A 16,939-nucleotide genomic window follows, 5' to 3' on the forward strand; every position below is an offset into this window, starting at 1 on the left:
CAGTAAACATTACACTCACAAAAGTTTCAAAAGAATAAAGATGTTTCAAATGTCATATTATGTCTATATACAGTGTTGTAATGATGTCCTGTATTTGATGTCTTATTCAGCCTGTTTCCTGTATTTGATGTCTTATTCATCCTGTTTCCTGTATTTGATGTCTTATTCATCCTGTTTCCTGTATTTGATGTCTTATTCAGCCTGTTTCCTGTATTTGATGTCTTATTCACTCTCTCCCTCTCTGCCTCCCACCAGCCAGACCTCCCCCTCTCAGTCCTCCTCTCCTCCCCGAGGCAGACCCCTGGGTGGGGTAATATCCTTGCCATCAGTCACTGATCAGGGACCCAGTGGCAGGTTTATGGCATGTCCAGCAGAGAGGGAGAAATAGGGGAGGGTTGAGAGAATGAATGAGTGATCTACAGGGGAGAGGAGAGAGACAATGGAATAGTATTCTGCTATGTTTCTCCTGGTCATGCTCTCTTTCGATCTCTCTGAAAACCGTTAAATGTATTTTAGTGTCACATAAAATCATTGCAACAAATAGAGCGCATCATAGTCGTCGGTGCATGTTCATAGCCAATCAAAACAATGTCCTTCTAATAATTTAAATCAAATCAAATTGTATTTGTCACATACACATGGTTAACAGATGTTAATGCGAGTGTAGCGAAATGCTTGTGCTTCTAGTTCTGACAATGCAGTAATAACCAACAAGTAATCTAGCTAACAATTCCAAAACTACTATGCAGTTTGTTTTTTTAGGTACAATTGAAATGTTCCTGAAACGCATGTTGCCGATAACTACCATCCAGATTGTAGCATCTATCCAAAAGATGGAGTGCAGCTTTTAAGTGACGATTACTTCAAGCATGTGGCTAGGTTACGCAAAATGCTGCTCGCCATCTTTCATAATAGGCTACAATTAATTACATTGAGATGCATTCCTGACCATAGTCTTGTCTTCACAATGTAGCGTTCCACTTTGATTTATTGTGATGCAGTTGCATTAACTTTTCAAGTGTGACAACGTACACGGTCACAGCAGTGTCCCGGATTACCATGGCAAACACCTATAAACACACTGGTAAGGAGGCTTCCTTCAAAAGGCTTGATCCTCATTCCGATCCTTAAACATGCCGTCGATACAACGTCCACATCAAAGCGCTGTTAAATCAACGCTGAACCTGAGCCCTGGTGGAGGTGTGAACGGCTACATGGTAACAATGCCCTTCTAGTGTATTCACCACTGCCTGCCTATTCACCTAATATTTTACTGAGTGTTTTTAGTCTTGTTCTAATTAGTTTTACAGAAGGATAAAATGCAGTCATTGAGCAAAAATAAATACATTTTCTTAACTGTTTATTCATCAGAAGAATTGTATGTAGTCCCATAAATAATAACTGAAGCAAAAACAACGAAGTATATTTTATATTTGTTTATTAAATATTTCCAATGAGTCACATACATAAATATATAATTTACATCCATATAGGCCTACAATAAGACAAACGTGGGTGGGTGACGGGGGAAGTGCAGAACATTTCACATAATCACGTGGAGGACAGTCTGTGAATAAAGATAGATTTGAAATAAGACAAAAACTCATGATTTAACATTTGCCATCATAATAGTTTGCATAGAATAAAACCACAGGCCTCCCTCTTTTCATTCATTTAGGTCCTCGGTATCTCCTCCTGTAGTTGTGTCCGTGGCCTCCCTCTCTTCTGGCACACACGTGTTTGACCATCACTTGATAGCAGTTCTCACACTTGACCGTGCAGCACCATTGGAACTTACAGTTACAGCTGCTGACTATCTCTGTCCGCCTCTCCTCCACCCTCAGGCCACACTCATGGCACAGTCGGCGGCAGCTCCTCTTCTCCCACTGGTTCAAGCCCTCGCCTTGCTGCAGGCACTCCCTGCCCTCAGTACCGTGAAGGCCCAGGCTGGCGTTCTGACTGCAGTAGTCCGGAGATTCCTCCAGGTAAATGAGCTCCGTTCGGGCGATGCTGCTGAACGCGTCCGCAATGGCGCCCCTGTTGTCGGCGCTGTTCCCCGACCTCATCCGCCTCTTGTCCATTTCCAGTTTCTGCGCCTGGTCGTGTTTGATTTTGAGGTAGTTGCCGATGTCTCTGAAGTCAGACAGCTGCATCCAGCAGGTCTGAATGGAGCAACTCTCAGACATACCGTGGCACCTGCAGATGCGCTTCATGGTGGCTTTCACCGCCTAATCAACAGACAGAAAATGGGGTTATAGTGGGTATTAACTCAAATGTGATTGAATTGAAGCACACAACCAACGCGTCACAACATGGCCAAATAATGTGTAATAACAAGATTAACCAATGCGTAATACCATGGTCAACCCATGCGTAACGCCATAGCTCTCCATGGAGCGAAATAACTCACCAGTCTCCCGGCCTCGTTGTTATGAAGGTTGACAGCCGCCCGTGAGTCCTGGCCAGTCTCAAGCGCGTCCACGTACTGTTTTGACATCCTTTCCCCAAAGTCCAAGTTATCACTGCAGCCGCCCCACAACCACCCACGCCCCCCTGTGGACAGGAGACAAGCAAAAACATGTATGGGCACACATAGCAGGATGCAAGAATATTATCACCTTCAGGTCTACTCTCTCGGTGTTGTGTGTGTGTGTTACCAATTTGACCATTTCTCGAGCCGTCACAGCCGCAGTTGTCCAGGTCCCCGAGACTACAGTTGCGGGTCAGTGTGTACATGACACCTGCTGCACTGATCGCGTGCACGAATGAGGTCTCGCTCGTAGCTACAGAAACAGACATCAAACGTATAAATATGTATTCAAATATTTCACAATGTCAGGTAATTATCAATTCATTTTTATGCATTATGTAGCCAAAGCCTCGAACACACCTACAACGTTATGTATAAAATGGTACTCTGCATAATCTGGATATGTGTGCAACAAAAGCTCAACATTCACCTTCTGCTACCATTTCTGTCAAGCCATCTACTCATACATTCGATTTATCCAACATATGCACGACACACAACGCACTGCAACGGTCTCTGCAACGCAATGCTGCAAGGCAAACGCAGCCTTCCATTGGAAATTAATGGACTTCTGGTGAAGCAAAACGAAATAACACTGTAGGTGTGATCAAGGCGTTAGGGCTTCTCAACTCGCATACATGACATTTTATGCATTAGATTTGACTTATTGGGCATCAAAGCTCTGTACCGCTTCGAAGGCCTTTATGAGTTGACAGTTGGAGCGCACTCTCCGGGCAGTTCCACCTGTCCCAAGCAAACTGGTGTTTACATTCCTGGATCCCGCTCTGCGCGCCCACTTGCACGCTACTAGCATACGTCAGATAGGCCTGAGGGGCACATGGATACAGAGAGGGAGAGAGCATGTTAAATCCACTATTGAATATCCTAAAAAAATAAAAAATAATCATCCAAGTGACATTTGGATGAGGTTAATAATTTCCTGATACTTTTGAATACCCGTTAAATTGTGATGAAAATGCTATTAAAGTAGGCTCATTACGCACTACTGAAACGATCCTATTGAAAGACCATCAATGTTTCGTGCACTCATGATGCCAGGAGTACCTTTTGGGAATCTTTGCATAATAGTTTGGAGCACTTGTTTTCCCTAAGGTTACTTATAAAGCAAACAATTCGAATACAAATCTTACCTTGGGTCCAGTCATCAGAAAATTGTTCACGGCCCTGAAAGAAATAAGAAAATTTAGCCTGAAACAACCTTTTCAAACCGAGACACTAGCTAAATGAAAGCTAAAAACGTTATAAATAAAATGGTGTTAGAAGTGGGGTCTTACCAGGCATGTCCAAGAAGAGTTTTGTGGAGAAGGAAAAGCACCAGGAGCCAAAGGAACGAACAGAAGACCATTGTTAGTGTTTTTACCTCCGAAACTAAGGGAGAGATCTGGGAATGTGATGAGGACACGCAGCTTTCACCTTTTAATTTAAGAGAAGGAATCAGAAACAAATGGGAACCTTGTCCTTTGTCTCGGGGTTCCGAGGACGCTGATTGGACAATGGCCACATAAATAAGACTGGAGGAAACGCCTATTGGGAACTTCAAAGGGTGTCAGGACAAGACAGTTTATTTTCTTCCCTCAGGCGATGACACCAGCGGCCAGATTAATGAGATGATCCCAGCCTCCCGTGGAGACCTCGCCCTCAACACCATCAATAAACAAAAACAGACTGCCGAATCAGAATATTGAAAGCGACAAACTTCGTCGGAAAGGGAAGTAAATTCAGAACAGTACTCGAAATAAGATTCAAATATTTAATATGCAATTCCCCGTACAAAAATAAAAACGTGATAATGACACTTAAAACAATGTCATAATTAATATAAAAGAGGACACACCGAATGTACGCATAAGCCTCTAACCCATTTAGACAACCATATTTCTCCTTGTACACCCCCAAAGTGACAAGTAAACTTAAACGTGCATTAACAAAATAACATTGTGATGATAGACATTTATCAAAGGAATATATATATTTTTTAGAACATATCACATATCTATTCGATTGTCAAAATGTTAGCCTATAAAGTGCATTTTTAATGAGGGACAAAAGTGGAAATAGTTTGTCATCCGATGTGGGATGGATGAGAATATGTTGATCATAAACAAGTTACAGGAGAAATCACGTGTAAAATGTTTGGGTAACAACATACAAGACATACAATCCCAGACAGATGAACATGGATAAAATTAACTGTAATAAAACATGTTTTAAATAGCGAATATTAAAATAAACTGTCCCCTTCATAGTTATCCTCAAGTATAGATAACCACAGACTGTGCAGGCGCAAATCAACTGCGCTGCACGCGAGGCCTTCTCCCACTTTTCCTTGTGCTGTTCTGAGGCCTGCGCACTCTCTCCCTGCGCCCGCAGTAGTATTTGGTCACGACCTGCGTGCACCGCTCGCACTTGACCGTGCAGCACCAGTGAAACTTGCAATTACAGCTGCTGACTATCTCAATCCGCCTCTCCTCGACCCTCAGGCCGCACTCATGGCACAGCCGGCGGCAGCTCTTCTTCTCCCACTGGGAGAGGTTATTTTCCCCCTGCAGACACTCCCTCCCCTCGGTTCCCTGGAGCCCCAGGCTCTTGTTCTTGGTACAGTAGTCTGGAGATTCCTCCAGGTAAATGAGCTCCGTCCGGGCGATGCTGCTGAACACGTCCGCGATGGCGCCCCTGTTGTCCGCGCTGTTCCCCGACCTCATCCGCCTCTTGTCCATCTCCAGTTTCTGCGCCTGGTCGTGTTTGACTTTGAGGTAGTTGCCGATGTCTCTGAAGTCAGACAGCTGCATCCAGCAGGTCTGAACGGAACAGCTCCCGGAGACCCCGTGGCACTTACAGGCTCGCTTCATGGTCGCCTTGATCGCCTAGAGAGAGCTTCAGTCAGTTATGGATTCAATAATATCTCAACAGTTCATTTGTAAGTTTATGTTCGATCTGACAGGCTAAAAATAACGAAAAACTCCACAACGAATCTAAATGATAACCAAAATAGTTATCCAGTCCAAACAGATGACATTGGCCTGCAACTGTACATAACAACTTACACGAACAGTATACACATATAGGCCTACCAAAGGCAGTATAGCCTGTATGAGACCGGCAGTATAGCCAGTATGAGACTGGAAGTATAGCCTGTATGAGACCGGCAGTATAGCCTGCATGAGACCTATAGCCTGTATGAGACCGGCAGTATAGCCAGTATGAGACTGGAAGTATAGCCTGTATGAGACCGGCAGTATAGCCTGTATGAGACCTATAGCCTGTATGAGACCGGCAGTATAGCCTGTATGAGACCTATAGCCTGTATGAGACCGGCAGTATAGCCTGTATGAGACCTATAGCCTGTATGAGACCGGCAGTATAGCCAGTATGAGACTGGAAGTATAGCCTGTATGAGACCGGCGGTATAGCCAGTATGAGACTGGAAGTATAGCCTGTATGAGACCGGCGGTATAGCCAGTATGAGACTGGAAGTATAGCCTGTATGAGACCGGCAGTATAGCCAGTATGAGACTGGAAGTATAGCCTGTATGAGACCGGCGGTATAGCCAGTATGAGACTGGAAGTATAGCCTGTATGAGACCGGCAGTATAGCCAGTATGAGACCGGCAGTATAGCCTGTATGAGACCGGCAGTATAGCCTGTATGAGACCTATAGCCTGTATGAGACTGGCAGTATAGCCAGTATGAGACTGGAAGTATAGCCTGTATGAGACCGGCAGTATAGCCTGTATGAGACCTATAGCCAGTATGAGACCGGCGGTATAGCCTGTATGAGACCTATAGCCAGTATGAGACCAGCGGTATAGCCTGTATGAGATCTGTCACTCACAAGTCTACCAGCTTCATTGTTGTGCAGGTTCACAGCTGCGCGCGAGTCGTGCCCGTTCTCCAGCGCATCCACAAACTGTTTGGACATCTTCTCCCCAAATTTCACGTTATCACTGCAGCCCCCCCAAATCCAACCCCTACCACCTGGAGAGAGACAAGGCAGGGTTAGTCTATGTAATTATGTCCATGTCCAAATATTACTGCTCTTATTTCTGTCAAATTTCAGTGTTGTCTTCTGCGCGCCCATTTTCGGTTCTGTGCGTAATGGTGTAAATGTGCGCATTTCTTCTGCGCGCCCATTTTCGGTTCTGTGCGTAATGGTGTAAATGTGCGCAATTCTATTATTTGAGCATATAATACATGGTCACATAATTCAAATAGGTTGCTACACTCAATGTTATAAAGTCAGATGGTAATGGTATATAAACTCACCTATCTGCCCAATATTGGAGTCATCACATCCACAGTTATCAAAATCCCCCATACTACAGTTCTTGGTGAGAGTGTACATCACCCCCGCAGCACTGATGGCGTGGACGAAAGACGTCTCTCTTGTGGCTGGAATTGAAAGAGATCATGGTTGTCAATGTTATGGTTAACACATACGGTAAGCGTGATGACATTGGTAAATATTAGACGCTTGTAAATTGCTATGCGTAATTTCCTCTGACATACTCACTACAAGCCTAGTCTATTTGCCATTGGAAAACATTTATTTCGAGGGATTAGGTAGCCTATAGCATGCTGTATCGTAAAAATATTCTCACCACTGCGCAGTCCATGAGTTGATAGTTGGAGCGCGCTCTCCGGGCAGTTCCACCTGTCCCAAGCGAACTGGTGTTTGCATTCCTGAATCCCGCACTGTGCGCCCACCTGCACGCTACTGGCATACGTCAGATAGGCCTGAGGGGCACACGGATACAGAGACAGAGTAAATCACAGGTTCTCGTACTTTATCAGGATTGAACCAGACATTTAATGTGTTATGTGTTTTCCAACTTGGCCTCCGTGTTTGAGCTATTCATTTGTTGTTATTAGAAAACACATTTCCCGTTAAGTTACAGCGAAAACATTTGCAACGTAAACCATAAGGGATATTTTAACCAAGCAGTCTAAGTGCACGAGCCCAAAAAGTAAATAAAGATCCGCTACCTTTGGTCCAGTCATCAGGAAGTTATTCACCGACCTATGGAAAACAGAAAGCAAACCCAGTCAAGACATGGTAATTGTGCCATCGTGTAAACTGACCCCCCCCCTCCCAGAGACAACAGGTTTTTTTAAAACCTACCATGCTGTAGCGTACAGAACATGACAACACATGGACAGGACCAGTGATGTCAGCAGCTTGCACGGTCCCATGGCAGCTAATGAGTCTTCTGCGTCCAAAACAACGGCTTCCGTGGAGTATCCCAAGCGTAAATACTGAGGCGGGCGGTCAGAGAAAGAGAGAGAAAGAGTAAGCTAGATGCAACTGAGCTCTGTGACTGGATCGTAAAGGCATTTATAGTGTCGTTGTGTTTGATTGACAGATTTGTTCTGTTGGTAACATTTCACTGTGAAAATGCGGCAACCATGTCATTGAATGCCGTGTTCTATAGACACATAGGAAACACGTCGGTGCATAACTGCACTTCAAAGCTTCCGCACAGACACAGTTTTTTCAGCCCCCCCATCCATCCCTTCCATTTCCCAGAGGTCACTCTTTATATACTTTTCCCACGAATAAGTGTATCAAGTGATAAATTGCAGAGTTTATTATTAATATTCGTGGTGGTATGATTAGTATTCAATTGGGTTCGGATCTATAGGCTTACAATACACATTCAATTAGGACGTGTGGCCTTAACGTGCAGCCATTTCTGGATGTGAAATGGGCCCTCGCAAACATTACTACATGGTTGTTGGCTCAACATTTAAATGTGTGCATTTACGTTGCTGTCTTTTACCTGGATATACACGGATGTAGTGTGTAAGAACATAGCCTATATTTCCATTCAAAGTACACTAGAATAGGCCTATATAGAGTATATTGTTCCTATAGGTATACACTTGGCTCTTCAGGGTAGGCTTATTCTCTATACCAATTTATTAAATGTCATAACATATTACTTTAGAAAAAATAGATAGTATTTATAATCAGACTGAATGTGTGTGTGTCCCCTATACTGACTTCATGCCCTAGTGAGTCTCCCGCCCTGTCCGTCTGTCTGACCTGGTAGGAGCTCTGTTCTTGGGGAACTAACACTGCGATCTGGGGGGCTGGGTGACTACAAAGTCATAAATTCATTCAGCCCCGTTCGCTAAGAGTCATGTAAATAAAGCCTCACACATCCGCGACATTGGCACCGTAGCGATAATAAGATAATAGCCGATTCCATGGGAACGAAGTCGGTGTGAAAATAGTCTGGATTCTAAGGAGAGGATGGGTGTGTGAAAATAAATAAACGATAAACAATGTAGGCGATCTGTAAGAAATGCAATATTGTTGACAATACCCTGTATTTTAAATAGCCTAGGCCTAATGTTGAAACAAAAACATATTAATTTCAATCCTATAGATTAAACATGTGTCAACAAATTTGGCACAAGTGTCTTCTGAATGATAGGTAAACTTGATGTTCACTAACATTATTCTTATTTCAAAATCACCCGTTAGTATCTGTCATTTTCTGTTAGGCCTAATTCACATTCATATCTGATTTGATAAGAGAAAGATTAGCCTAATTTGTGATCCCTATTGATTACCATTGGCCTAGTTTATAGTTTCCATTTCAATCAGATCGCTGGGGCATGTTAAATCCTCTATAAGCCACTCAAAATCCCCTAAAACAACTTCTCACTCCACGGTCAGACAATAACCAAGTCCTTGTAGGACAATAGAGGCGCGAGCAGGTGACGATAATCCGCACTAATTAGATATCGTCCATTTGACTGTTCCACTGCAGCTGAAAGCTACATTTCCCACACCTAGCCGAGGAAAATAAAAGGAGATTAAACGGTGATCTTTGATGGCTGATCTCAACCCATTTCTGTCTTACAAATAGGCTTTGCCGCTACTGGCTTTATGGGTTCATAACAACCTGTAAAACAATAGTCCATCAATCTGGGCGTTATTTTACATAGATGCTATATAAACATCGAAACTTCATCAAAAACAGAAGCTCATTGCGAAATAAACCAATCAATATTGATCGTGAATGAATCAATAGGCTATTATTTAAATTCATTACAAATTGATAAATCATCCTTACAACTCAAAAGAAACATCACATATTGATCATTTAACATTATATCAAATAAGTACGCTAATATAGCCTAGTAATGTGCTCACCTTTCGGCACAGGTATTCCATGTTCTCTTCCTCTCAGGACTAACTCAGGTGTTGCTGATGGTCAGTGTGGATGGCTCTCAGAGACAGACATACATGCTTTACATTGATTGCATACAAACAGGAATAGAAAATAATAGTAAGTGGACATAGGGGATTTCTGGGGCTAATTAATATACAATACACTACAGCCAGTACACGTTGATTGAGTGATGTGTATTATCCAACGGACTGGTCCAAAGCACTGGACATGGACCCGCATCACAGATTAAGATAAACATGTAAAACGCGTTTTAATTAAATTGTTCTAACTGACGTTTCAGACTCATTAGGCGCGTCCATGGTGTGCTGATTGGTGATTTACGCAGCGGTTATTCACCTCAAATTAACTAGGCTAGGCTATATTTACGGTGCAGGGTGTGATAAACGGACTCATAAAACTGATAAAGGGAGCTGGAGGTGAGAGGCTAGACGTGCCAGGACTGGCGACGCCAGCGACCCATGTGCCTCCACCAAAACAGCGATAGCACTGCAGATAGTTCAAAAGAAAGCATACCTCACAAACTATTACACATGAGCCTGGGGTGGCCCAAGCCTTTTGGGTGCCCTAAGCACGGCTTGGTTGGGTGGGCCCCACACCTACATCTTATTAACAGACATATAGGAGCAATTAGGGTTAAGTGCACTGCTCAAGGTTACATCAACATATTATTCACCTAGTCAGCTCAGGGACTCAAACCAGCAACCTTTTGGTTACTGGCACAACATTCCGCTAGGCTACCTGCCACCCATAGGGCATTGGTTAAAAGTAGTGCACTTAAAACATTTTAGTGGCCTCCCTCTTGACAGTGGAGATGAACATTTAACTTTTAAAGTCAATTTCTTGCAATTCTACACATTTTTCCATGGGAAAGACCGTTTAAGCTAATTTCCTAATTTCCTGCCATGATCTGAGTGAGAATGACTAACAAAATCAATGGGGGGCCCCCTTGAGGTCAGGGCCACTGGGCACGGTCATTATTCGATTGTGATTGCTACAAGTTTAGATAGATTGGTAGTTAGTCTAGCCAACTAACAATTGTTAACTGACATGGCTAATTGAATGACTATCAGTGACAGACCTAACAAGAGAACAACTAATGATGCACATCTACGGCTGGGCGACATGGCCAAAATATATCACATTTAAAAAAATGGACGGTATAACAGTATAATACACTATATTTATGTTTTTGATTAATAAAAATTCTACATTTGCTTTATGAGTAGTGTGACCCTAGGGTGGCAACACATACATTCTAAGTGATTTCAATGGGTCTTTCTCCATTCTGATTGGTTTATACTGTTCAATTAAACTTCAATCTAAAATCATTTCCTGCATTTCCATCCATTTCTACATTTCCTGCACTCATTTCAGATCATTTGTATTTTAAAATGATTGTGACAGGGTAGGAACCAAGGTGTTTCCTAGGGGACCCTATAATCTTTGACTACATTGAATGTTTTCTCTTAGCTACTTCATGTAGCTAACATATTCATGCTTTGCGTATTCCTCTTTGATTTAGAAAATACTGTTGCACAAACAACATGCTGATTTAGGTGTACACCATCACTGGTATTATCAGGTTGTAAAGTTAATTATGTTTTCTCTGACTCAGTATGCTTATTAGCCAGCTGGTAAGCTAACTAGCGATTAGCATTAACGACTAACAAGATTTAGGCCCAACTTGCTAAGAAAATACAAACTAGCTGTTTGCAGATGTAAGAAACACAAACGAATATTATAGAACACTAGTGGGATTTATATTAAGAAGCAAAGTGAAAATGGCATCGTTGTCATCAACGTTGTTGCATGTGCTGTATTGACCATGCAGACTGAATACAAGTGTCTTATGGTCAAGCAACAACAAATACGCTCCTTGAGTGATGGGGGTGGGGCTTTGGTCTGTGTGGAATGTGTCAAGGAGAGAGAGCAGAGAGAGATGAATTAAGTAGTGAAGTAAACTATAAAAATGGACGTTATACATATCACTTTAACAACCCAAACATTCAAATACCGTTATAGAAGGTAAAGTAAAAACCCAAACCGGTCCGTGCATCGATACCGGTATATTGTAAAATACGGTATAACGCACAGCCCTATGCACTACCACATTTTGAAAAGCACCTGGTGTATTCTACTATTCTAACGCTCAATACTAAATTGAGACCCTGTGTCACGTTCTGACCTTTATTTCCTTTGTTTTGTATTTATTTAGTTTGGTCAGGGCGTGAGTTGGGTGGGCAGTCTATGTTTGTTTTTCTATGATTTGGGTATTTCTATGTTTCGGCCTAGTATGGTTCTCAATCAGAGGCAGGTGTCATTAGTTGTCTCTGATTGAGAATCATACTTAGGTAGCCTGGGTTGCACTGTTTGTTTGTGGGTGATTGTCTATCTTGATGGCTTGTTTCAGCGCAGCTCGCATTAGCTTCACGGGTGTTATTTTGTTTACTGTTTTTGTATAGTGTTCAGTGTTTTCTTTATTAAAATTCATGATGAACACATACCACGCCGCATTTTGGTCCTCCGATCCTTCTCGCCTCTCTTCTTCAGATGAAGAGGAGGACGACCGTGACACCCTGACTGAGTTCCTACATTTTTTAAAACACTTGATCATGGGACCCCTAGCAGCTGGGAGCCCTAAGCACCACTTATATCAAATATGCCTGGAACCAGCCCTGCATTAAAACAATACAATAAGATCTGAATGAGAGTCATAGGAACTCGTTATCAATGATACCAGTCTCCCTTACAGGTGTGTGTATACCAAGAAGTATACAGGCAATAAATGTATCTGATTGTTGGACTGAGTTTTTGACCTGGTTTTCAATACTACAGTGATATCAGGCTTGTAAATGTATTAATTATGATTCATGAAATGTCTAAACTGTAGATGTGAATGTGCTGATTTAACTTCTCTCCCAGGCAAAGCTGTCTGCAAAAACCCACTATAGCCATGATAATTCCATCCATTCAAGAATCATGTATTATTTAATTTATTGTATTGGTAGCCTAATTTTGTATATGTGTTCTGTATTTGTCTAATGCACTATATATTCTCAGTAGGGACTGTCCATACCCCCTTTGAGACTGCTATATATTCTCAGTAGGGACTGTCCATACCCCCTTTGAGACTGCTATATATTCTCAGTAGGGACTGTCCATACCCCCTTTGAGACTGCTATATATTCTCAGTAGGGACTGTCCATACCCCCTTTGAGACTGCTATATATTCTCAGTAGGGACTGTCCATACCCCCCCTTTGAGACTGCTATATATTCTCAGTAGGGACTGTCCATACCCCTTTGAGACTGCTATATATTCTCAGTAGGGACTGTCCATACCCCTTTGAGACTGCTATATATTCTCAGTAGGGACTGTCCATACCCCTTTGAGACTGCTATATATTCTCAGTAGGGACTGTCCATACCCCTTTGAGACTGCTATATATTCTCAGTAGGGACTGTCCATACCCCCTTTGAGACTGCTATATATTCTCAGTAGGGACTGTCCATACCCCCTATGAGACTGCTATATATTCTCAGTAGGGACTGTCCATACCCCCTTTGAGACTGCTATATATTCTCAGTAGGGACTGTCCATACCCCCTTTGAGACTGCTATATATTCTCAGTAGGGACTGTCCATACCCCCTTTGAGACTGCTATATATTCTCAGTAGGGACTGTCCATACCCCCTTTGAGACTACTATATTATTCTCAAACATCATAAATCATCAGAGAAAGTCAGACTCAAATCTGTTGTTTTGTATTACACCCTTTTGTCTTTATTTCATAAAGAAAAGTAAAAAGTGAATTATGAAAACACCTCCATTTTTTATTTTATTTTACCTTTATTTTACTAGGCAAGTCAGTTAAGAAGAAATTATTATTTTCAATGACGGCCTAGGAACAGTGGGTTAACTGCCTCTCCCTGACCTCTCTTAGCCTGGATGCCTGACTTGATTTGGTGAAGGCTAGGGGGTAAGGGTTATGGGGGTAGAGGCTAGGGGGTAAGGGCTAGGGGGTAGAGGCTAGGGGGCAAGGGCTAGGGAGTAAGGGGTAGAGGCTAGGCGGTAAGGGCTAGGGAGTAAGGGGGTAAGGGTTAGGGAGTAAGGGGGTATGGGTTAGGGAGTAAGTGGCTAAGGGCTAGGGAGTAAGGGGGTAAGGGCTAGGGAGTAAGGGGGTACATGCTAGGGGGTAAGGGCTTGGGGGTAGAGGCTAGAGTGTAAGTGGGTAAAGACTAGGGGGTAAGGGCTAGGGGGTAAGGGCAAGGCGTAGAGACTAGGGGGTAAAGGGGTAGAGGCTAGGGGGTAAAGGGGTAGAGGCTAGGGGGTAAAGTGGTAGAGGCTAGGGAGTAAAGGGGTAGAGGCTAGGGGGTAAAGGGGTAGAGGCTAGGGAGTAAAGGGGTAGAGGCTAGGGAGTAAAGGGGTAGAGGCTAGTTAGAGATTAGGGAGTAAAGGGGTAGAGGCTAGGGAGTAAAGGGGTAGAGGCTAGGGGGTAGAGGCTAGGGAGGAAAGTGGTAGAGGCTAGGGGGTAAGGGCTAGGGAGTATGGGCTAGGGGGTAAGGGCTAGGGGGTAGAGGCTAGGGAGTAAGTGGGTAAAGGCTAGGGGGTAAGGGCTAGGGAGTAAAGGGGTAGAGGCTAGGGAGTAAAGGGGTAGAGGCTAGGGAGTAAAGGGGTAGAGGCTAGGGGGTAAGGGCTAGGGGGTAGAGGCTAGGGAGTAAGTGGGTAAAGACTAGGGGTAGAGGCTAGGGAGTAAGTGGGTAGAGACTAGGGGGTAAGGGCTAGGGAGTATGGGCTAGGGGGTAAGGGCTAGGGGGTAGAGGCCAGGGAGTGAAGGGGTAGAGACTAGGGAGTAAAGGGGTAGAGGCTAGGGGGTAAAGGGGTAGAGGCTAGGGAGTAAAGGGGTAGAGGCTAGGGAGTAAAGGGGTAGAGGCTAGTTAAAGATTAGGGAGTAAAGGGGTAGAGGCTAGTTAGAGATTAGGGAGTAAAGGGGTAGAGGCTAGGGGGTAGAGGCTAGGGAGGAAAGTGGTAGAGGTTAGGGGGTAGAGGCTATTGAGTAAAGGGGTAGAGGCTAGGGAGTAAAGGGGTAGAGGCTAGTTAGAGGCTAGGGAGTAAAGGGGTAGAGGCTAGGGAGTAAAGGGGTAGAGGCTAGGGAGTAAAGGGGTAGAGGCTAGTTAGAGATTAGGGAGTAAAGGGGTAGAGGCTAGGGAGTAAAGGGGTAGAGGCTAGTTAGAGATTAGGGGGTAAAGGGGTAGAGGCTAGGGAGTAAAGGGGTAGAGGCTAGGGAGTAAAGGGGTAGAGGCTAGTTAGAGATTAGGGAGTAAAGGGGTAGAGGCTAGGGAGTAAAGGGGTAGAGGCTAGGGGGTAGAGGCTAGGGAGGAAAGTGGTAGAGGCTAGGGGTAAGGGTAGTATGGGCTAGGGGGTAAGGGCTAGGGGGTAGAGGCTAGGGATTAAAGGCTAGGGGTAAGGGCTAGGGAGTAAAGGGGTAGAGGCTAGGGAGTAAAGGGGTAGAGGCTAGGGAGTAAAGGGGTAGAGGCTAGGGGTAGAGGCTAGGGAGTAAGTGGGTAAAGACTAGGGGTAGAGGCTAGGGAGTAAGTGGGTAGAGTAGGGGGAGGGCTATGGGAGGGGGTAAAGGGGGTAGAGGCCAGGGAGTGAAGGGGTAGAGACTAGGGAGTAAAGGGGTAGAGGCTAGGGGGTAAAGGGGTAGAGGCTAGGGAGTAAAGGGGTAGAGGCTAGGGAGTAAAGGGGTAGAGGCTAGTTAAAGATTAGGGAGTAAAGGGGTAGAGGCTAGTTAGAGATTAGGGAGTAAAGGGGTAGAGGCTAGGGGTAGAGGCTAGGGAGGAAAGTGGTAGAGGTTAGGGGTAGAGGCTATTGAGTAAAGGGGTAGAGGCTAGGGAGTAAAGGGGTAGAGGCTAGTTAGAGGCTAGGGAGTAAAGGGGTAGAGGCTAGGGAGTAAAGGGGTAGAGGCTAGGGAGTAAAGGGGTAGAGGCTAGTTAGAGATTAGGGAGTAAAGGGGTAGAGGCTAGGGAGTAAAGGGGTAGAGGGTTAGAGATTAGGGGCTAAAGGGGTAGAGGCTAGGAGTAAAGGGGTAGAGGCTAGGGAGTAAAGGGGTAGAGGCTAGTTAGAGATTAGGGAGTAAAGGGGTAGAGGCTAGGGAGTAAAGGGGTAGAGGCTAGGGGGTAGAGGCTAGGGAGGAAAGTGGTAGAGGCTAGGGGTAAGGGCTAGGGAGTATGGGCTAGGGGGTAAGGGCTAGGGGGTAGAGGCTAGGGAGTAAGTGGGTAAAGGCTAGGGGGTAAGGGCTAGGGAGTAAAGGGGTAGAGGCTAGGGAGTAAAGGGGTAGAGGCTAGGGAGTAAAGGGGTAGAGGCTAGGGGTAAGGGCTAGGGGGTAGAGGCTAGGGAGTAAGTGGGTAAAGACTAGGGGGTAGAGGCTAGGGAGTAAGTGGGTAGAGACTAGGGGGTAAGGGCTAGGGAGTATGGGCTAGGGGGTAAGGGCTAGGGGGTAGAGGCCAGGGAGTGAAGGGGTAGAGACTAGGGAGTAAAGGGGTAGAGGCTAGGGAGTAAAGGGGTAGAGGCTAGTTAAAGATTAGGGAGTAAAGGGGTAGAGGCTAGGGAGTAAAGGGGTAGAGGCTAGGGAGGAAAGTAGAGGCTAGGGGGTAGAGGCTAGGGAGGGGGTAGAGGAGGCTATTGAGTAAAGGGGTAGAGGCTAGGGAGTAAAGGGGTAGAGGCTAGTTAGAGGCTAGGGAGTAAAGGGGTAGAGGCTAGGGAGTAAAGGGGTAGAGGCTAGGGAGTAAAGGGGTAAAGCCTAGTTAAAGGCTAGGGAGTAAAGGGGTAGAGGCTAGGGAGTAAAGGGGTAGAGGCTAGGGAGTAAGGGCTAGGTGTTGTTTCTGGCCCAATACTGGCAGCCAGGCTACAACTATATTCCCCTGATGATAGATAGACCCCTGTGAAGATATCAATCTGTGTCCCAAATGACACCATATTCTCTATATAGTGGACCAGGTCAATATTATTGCACTATATAAGGAATAGGGTTACATTAGAGATGCATCCCATGTACCCTCCTCCACTACTGCATCTCCCAGGGCCCTACAGCCCCCTGTTATACAATACAAAGTAACTTCAAGTAGAATACTGAGACAAACAAAGTGCTTTTGTTGGTGTCATCTCTGCCTCCTCTCCTGTTTTC

The 16,939-nt window shown here is 44.6% G+C and overlaps 2 protein-coding genes across 2 annotated transcripts; both read right to left on the bottom strand.

The window, feature by feature from the left end:
- Nucleotides 1-1,498: 1,498 nt before the first annotated feature.
- On the bottom strand, nucleotides 1,499-3,711 carry LOC112220667 (protein Wnt-8a-like). Its single transcript, XM_024382499.1, has 5 exons — nucleotides 3,682-3,711; nucleotides 3,219-3,357; nucleotides 2,658-2,783; nucleotides 2,411-2,553; nucleotides 1,499-2,228 (listed from the first exon to the last, which is right to left on the bottom strand). The coding sequence occupies exons 1-5, from the start codon at nucleotides 3,694-3,696 to the stop codon at nucleotides 1,671-1,673; spliced, it is 981 nt and encodes a 326-aa protein (XP_024238267.1). The 5' UTR covers nucleotides 3,697-3,711; the 3' UTR covers nucleotides 1,499-1,670.
- Nucleotides 3,712-4,287: 576 nt separating this feature from the next.
- Nucleotides 4,288-9,933, bottom strand: LOC112220666 (protein Wnt-8a-like). The gene is made up of 7 exons (XM_024382498.2): nucleotides 9,714-9,933; nucleotides 7,671-7,804; nucleotides 7,535-7,568; nucleotides 7,150-7,285; nucleotides 6,815-6,940; nucleotides 6,384-6,526; nucleotides 4,288-5,415 (listed from the first exon to the last, which is right to left on the bottom strand). The coding sequence occupies exons 1-7, from the start codon at nucleotides 9,732-9,734 to the stop codon at nucleotides 4,840-4,842; spliced, it is 1,170 nt and encodes a 389-aa protein (XP_024238266.2). The 5' UTR covers nucleotides 9,735-9,933; the 3' UTR covers nucleotides 4,288-4,839.
- Between the last annotated feature and the right edge of the window lie 7,006 nt (nucleotides 9,934-16,939).

Source organism: Oncorhynchus tshawytscha, linkage group LG21 (assembly GCF_018296145.1).
Source record: "Oncorhynchus tshawytscha isolate Ot180627B linkage group LG21, Otsh_v2.0, whole genome shotgun sequence".
In the NCBI taxonomy this organism is placed as follows: domain Eukaryota; kingdom Metazoa; phylum Chordata; class Actinopteri; order Salmoniformes; family Salmonidae; genus Oncorhynchus; species Oncorhynchus tshawytscha.

Coding starts and splice junctions, on each gene's coding strand:
- LOC112220666 (XM_024382498.2), bottom strand. CDS start 9,734: ATGGAATACCTGTGCCGAAAG. Junction 7,286..7,534: donor TCCTGATGACTGGACCAAAG/GTAGCGGATCTT, acceptor TGTGCCCCTCAG/GCCTATCTGACGTATGCCAG. Junction 6,941..7,149: donor AACTCATGGACTGCGCAGTG/GTGAGAATATTT, acceptor TTTCAATTCCAG/CCACAAGAGAGACGTCTTTC.
- LOC112220667 (XM_024382499.1), bottom strand. Junction 2,554..2,657: donor CTCGAGAAATGGTCAAATTG/GTAACACACACA, acceptor TCCTGTCCACAG/GGGGGCGTGGGTGGTTGTGG. Junction 2,229..2,410: donor ACAACGAGGCCGGGAGACTG/GTGAGTTATTTC, acceptor TCTGTTGATTAG/GCGGTGAAAGCCACCATGAA.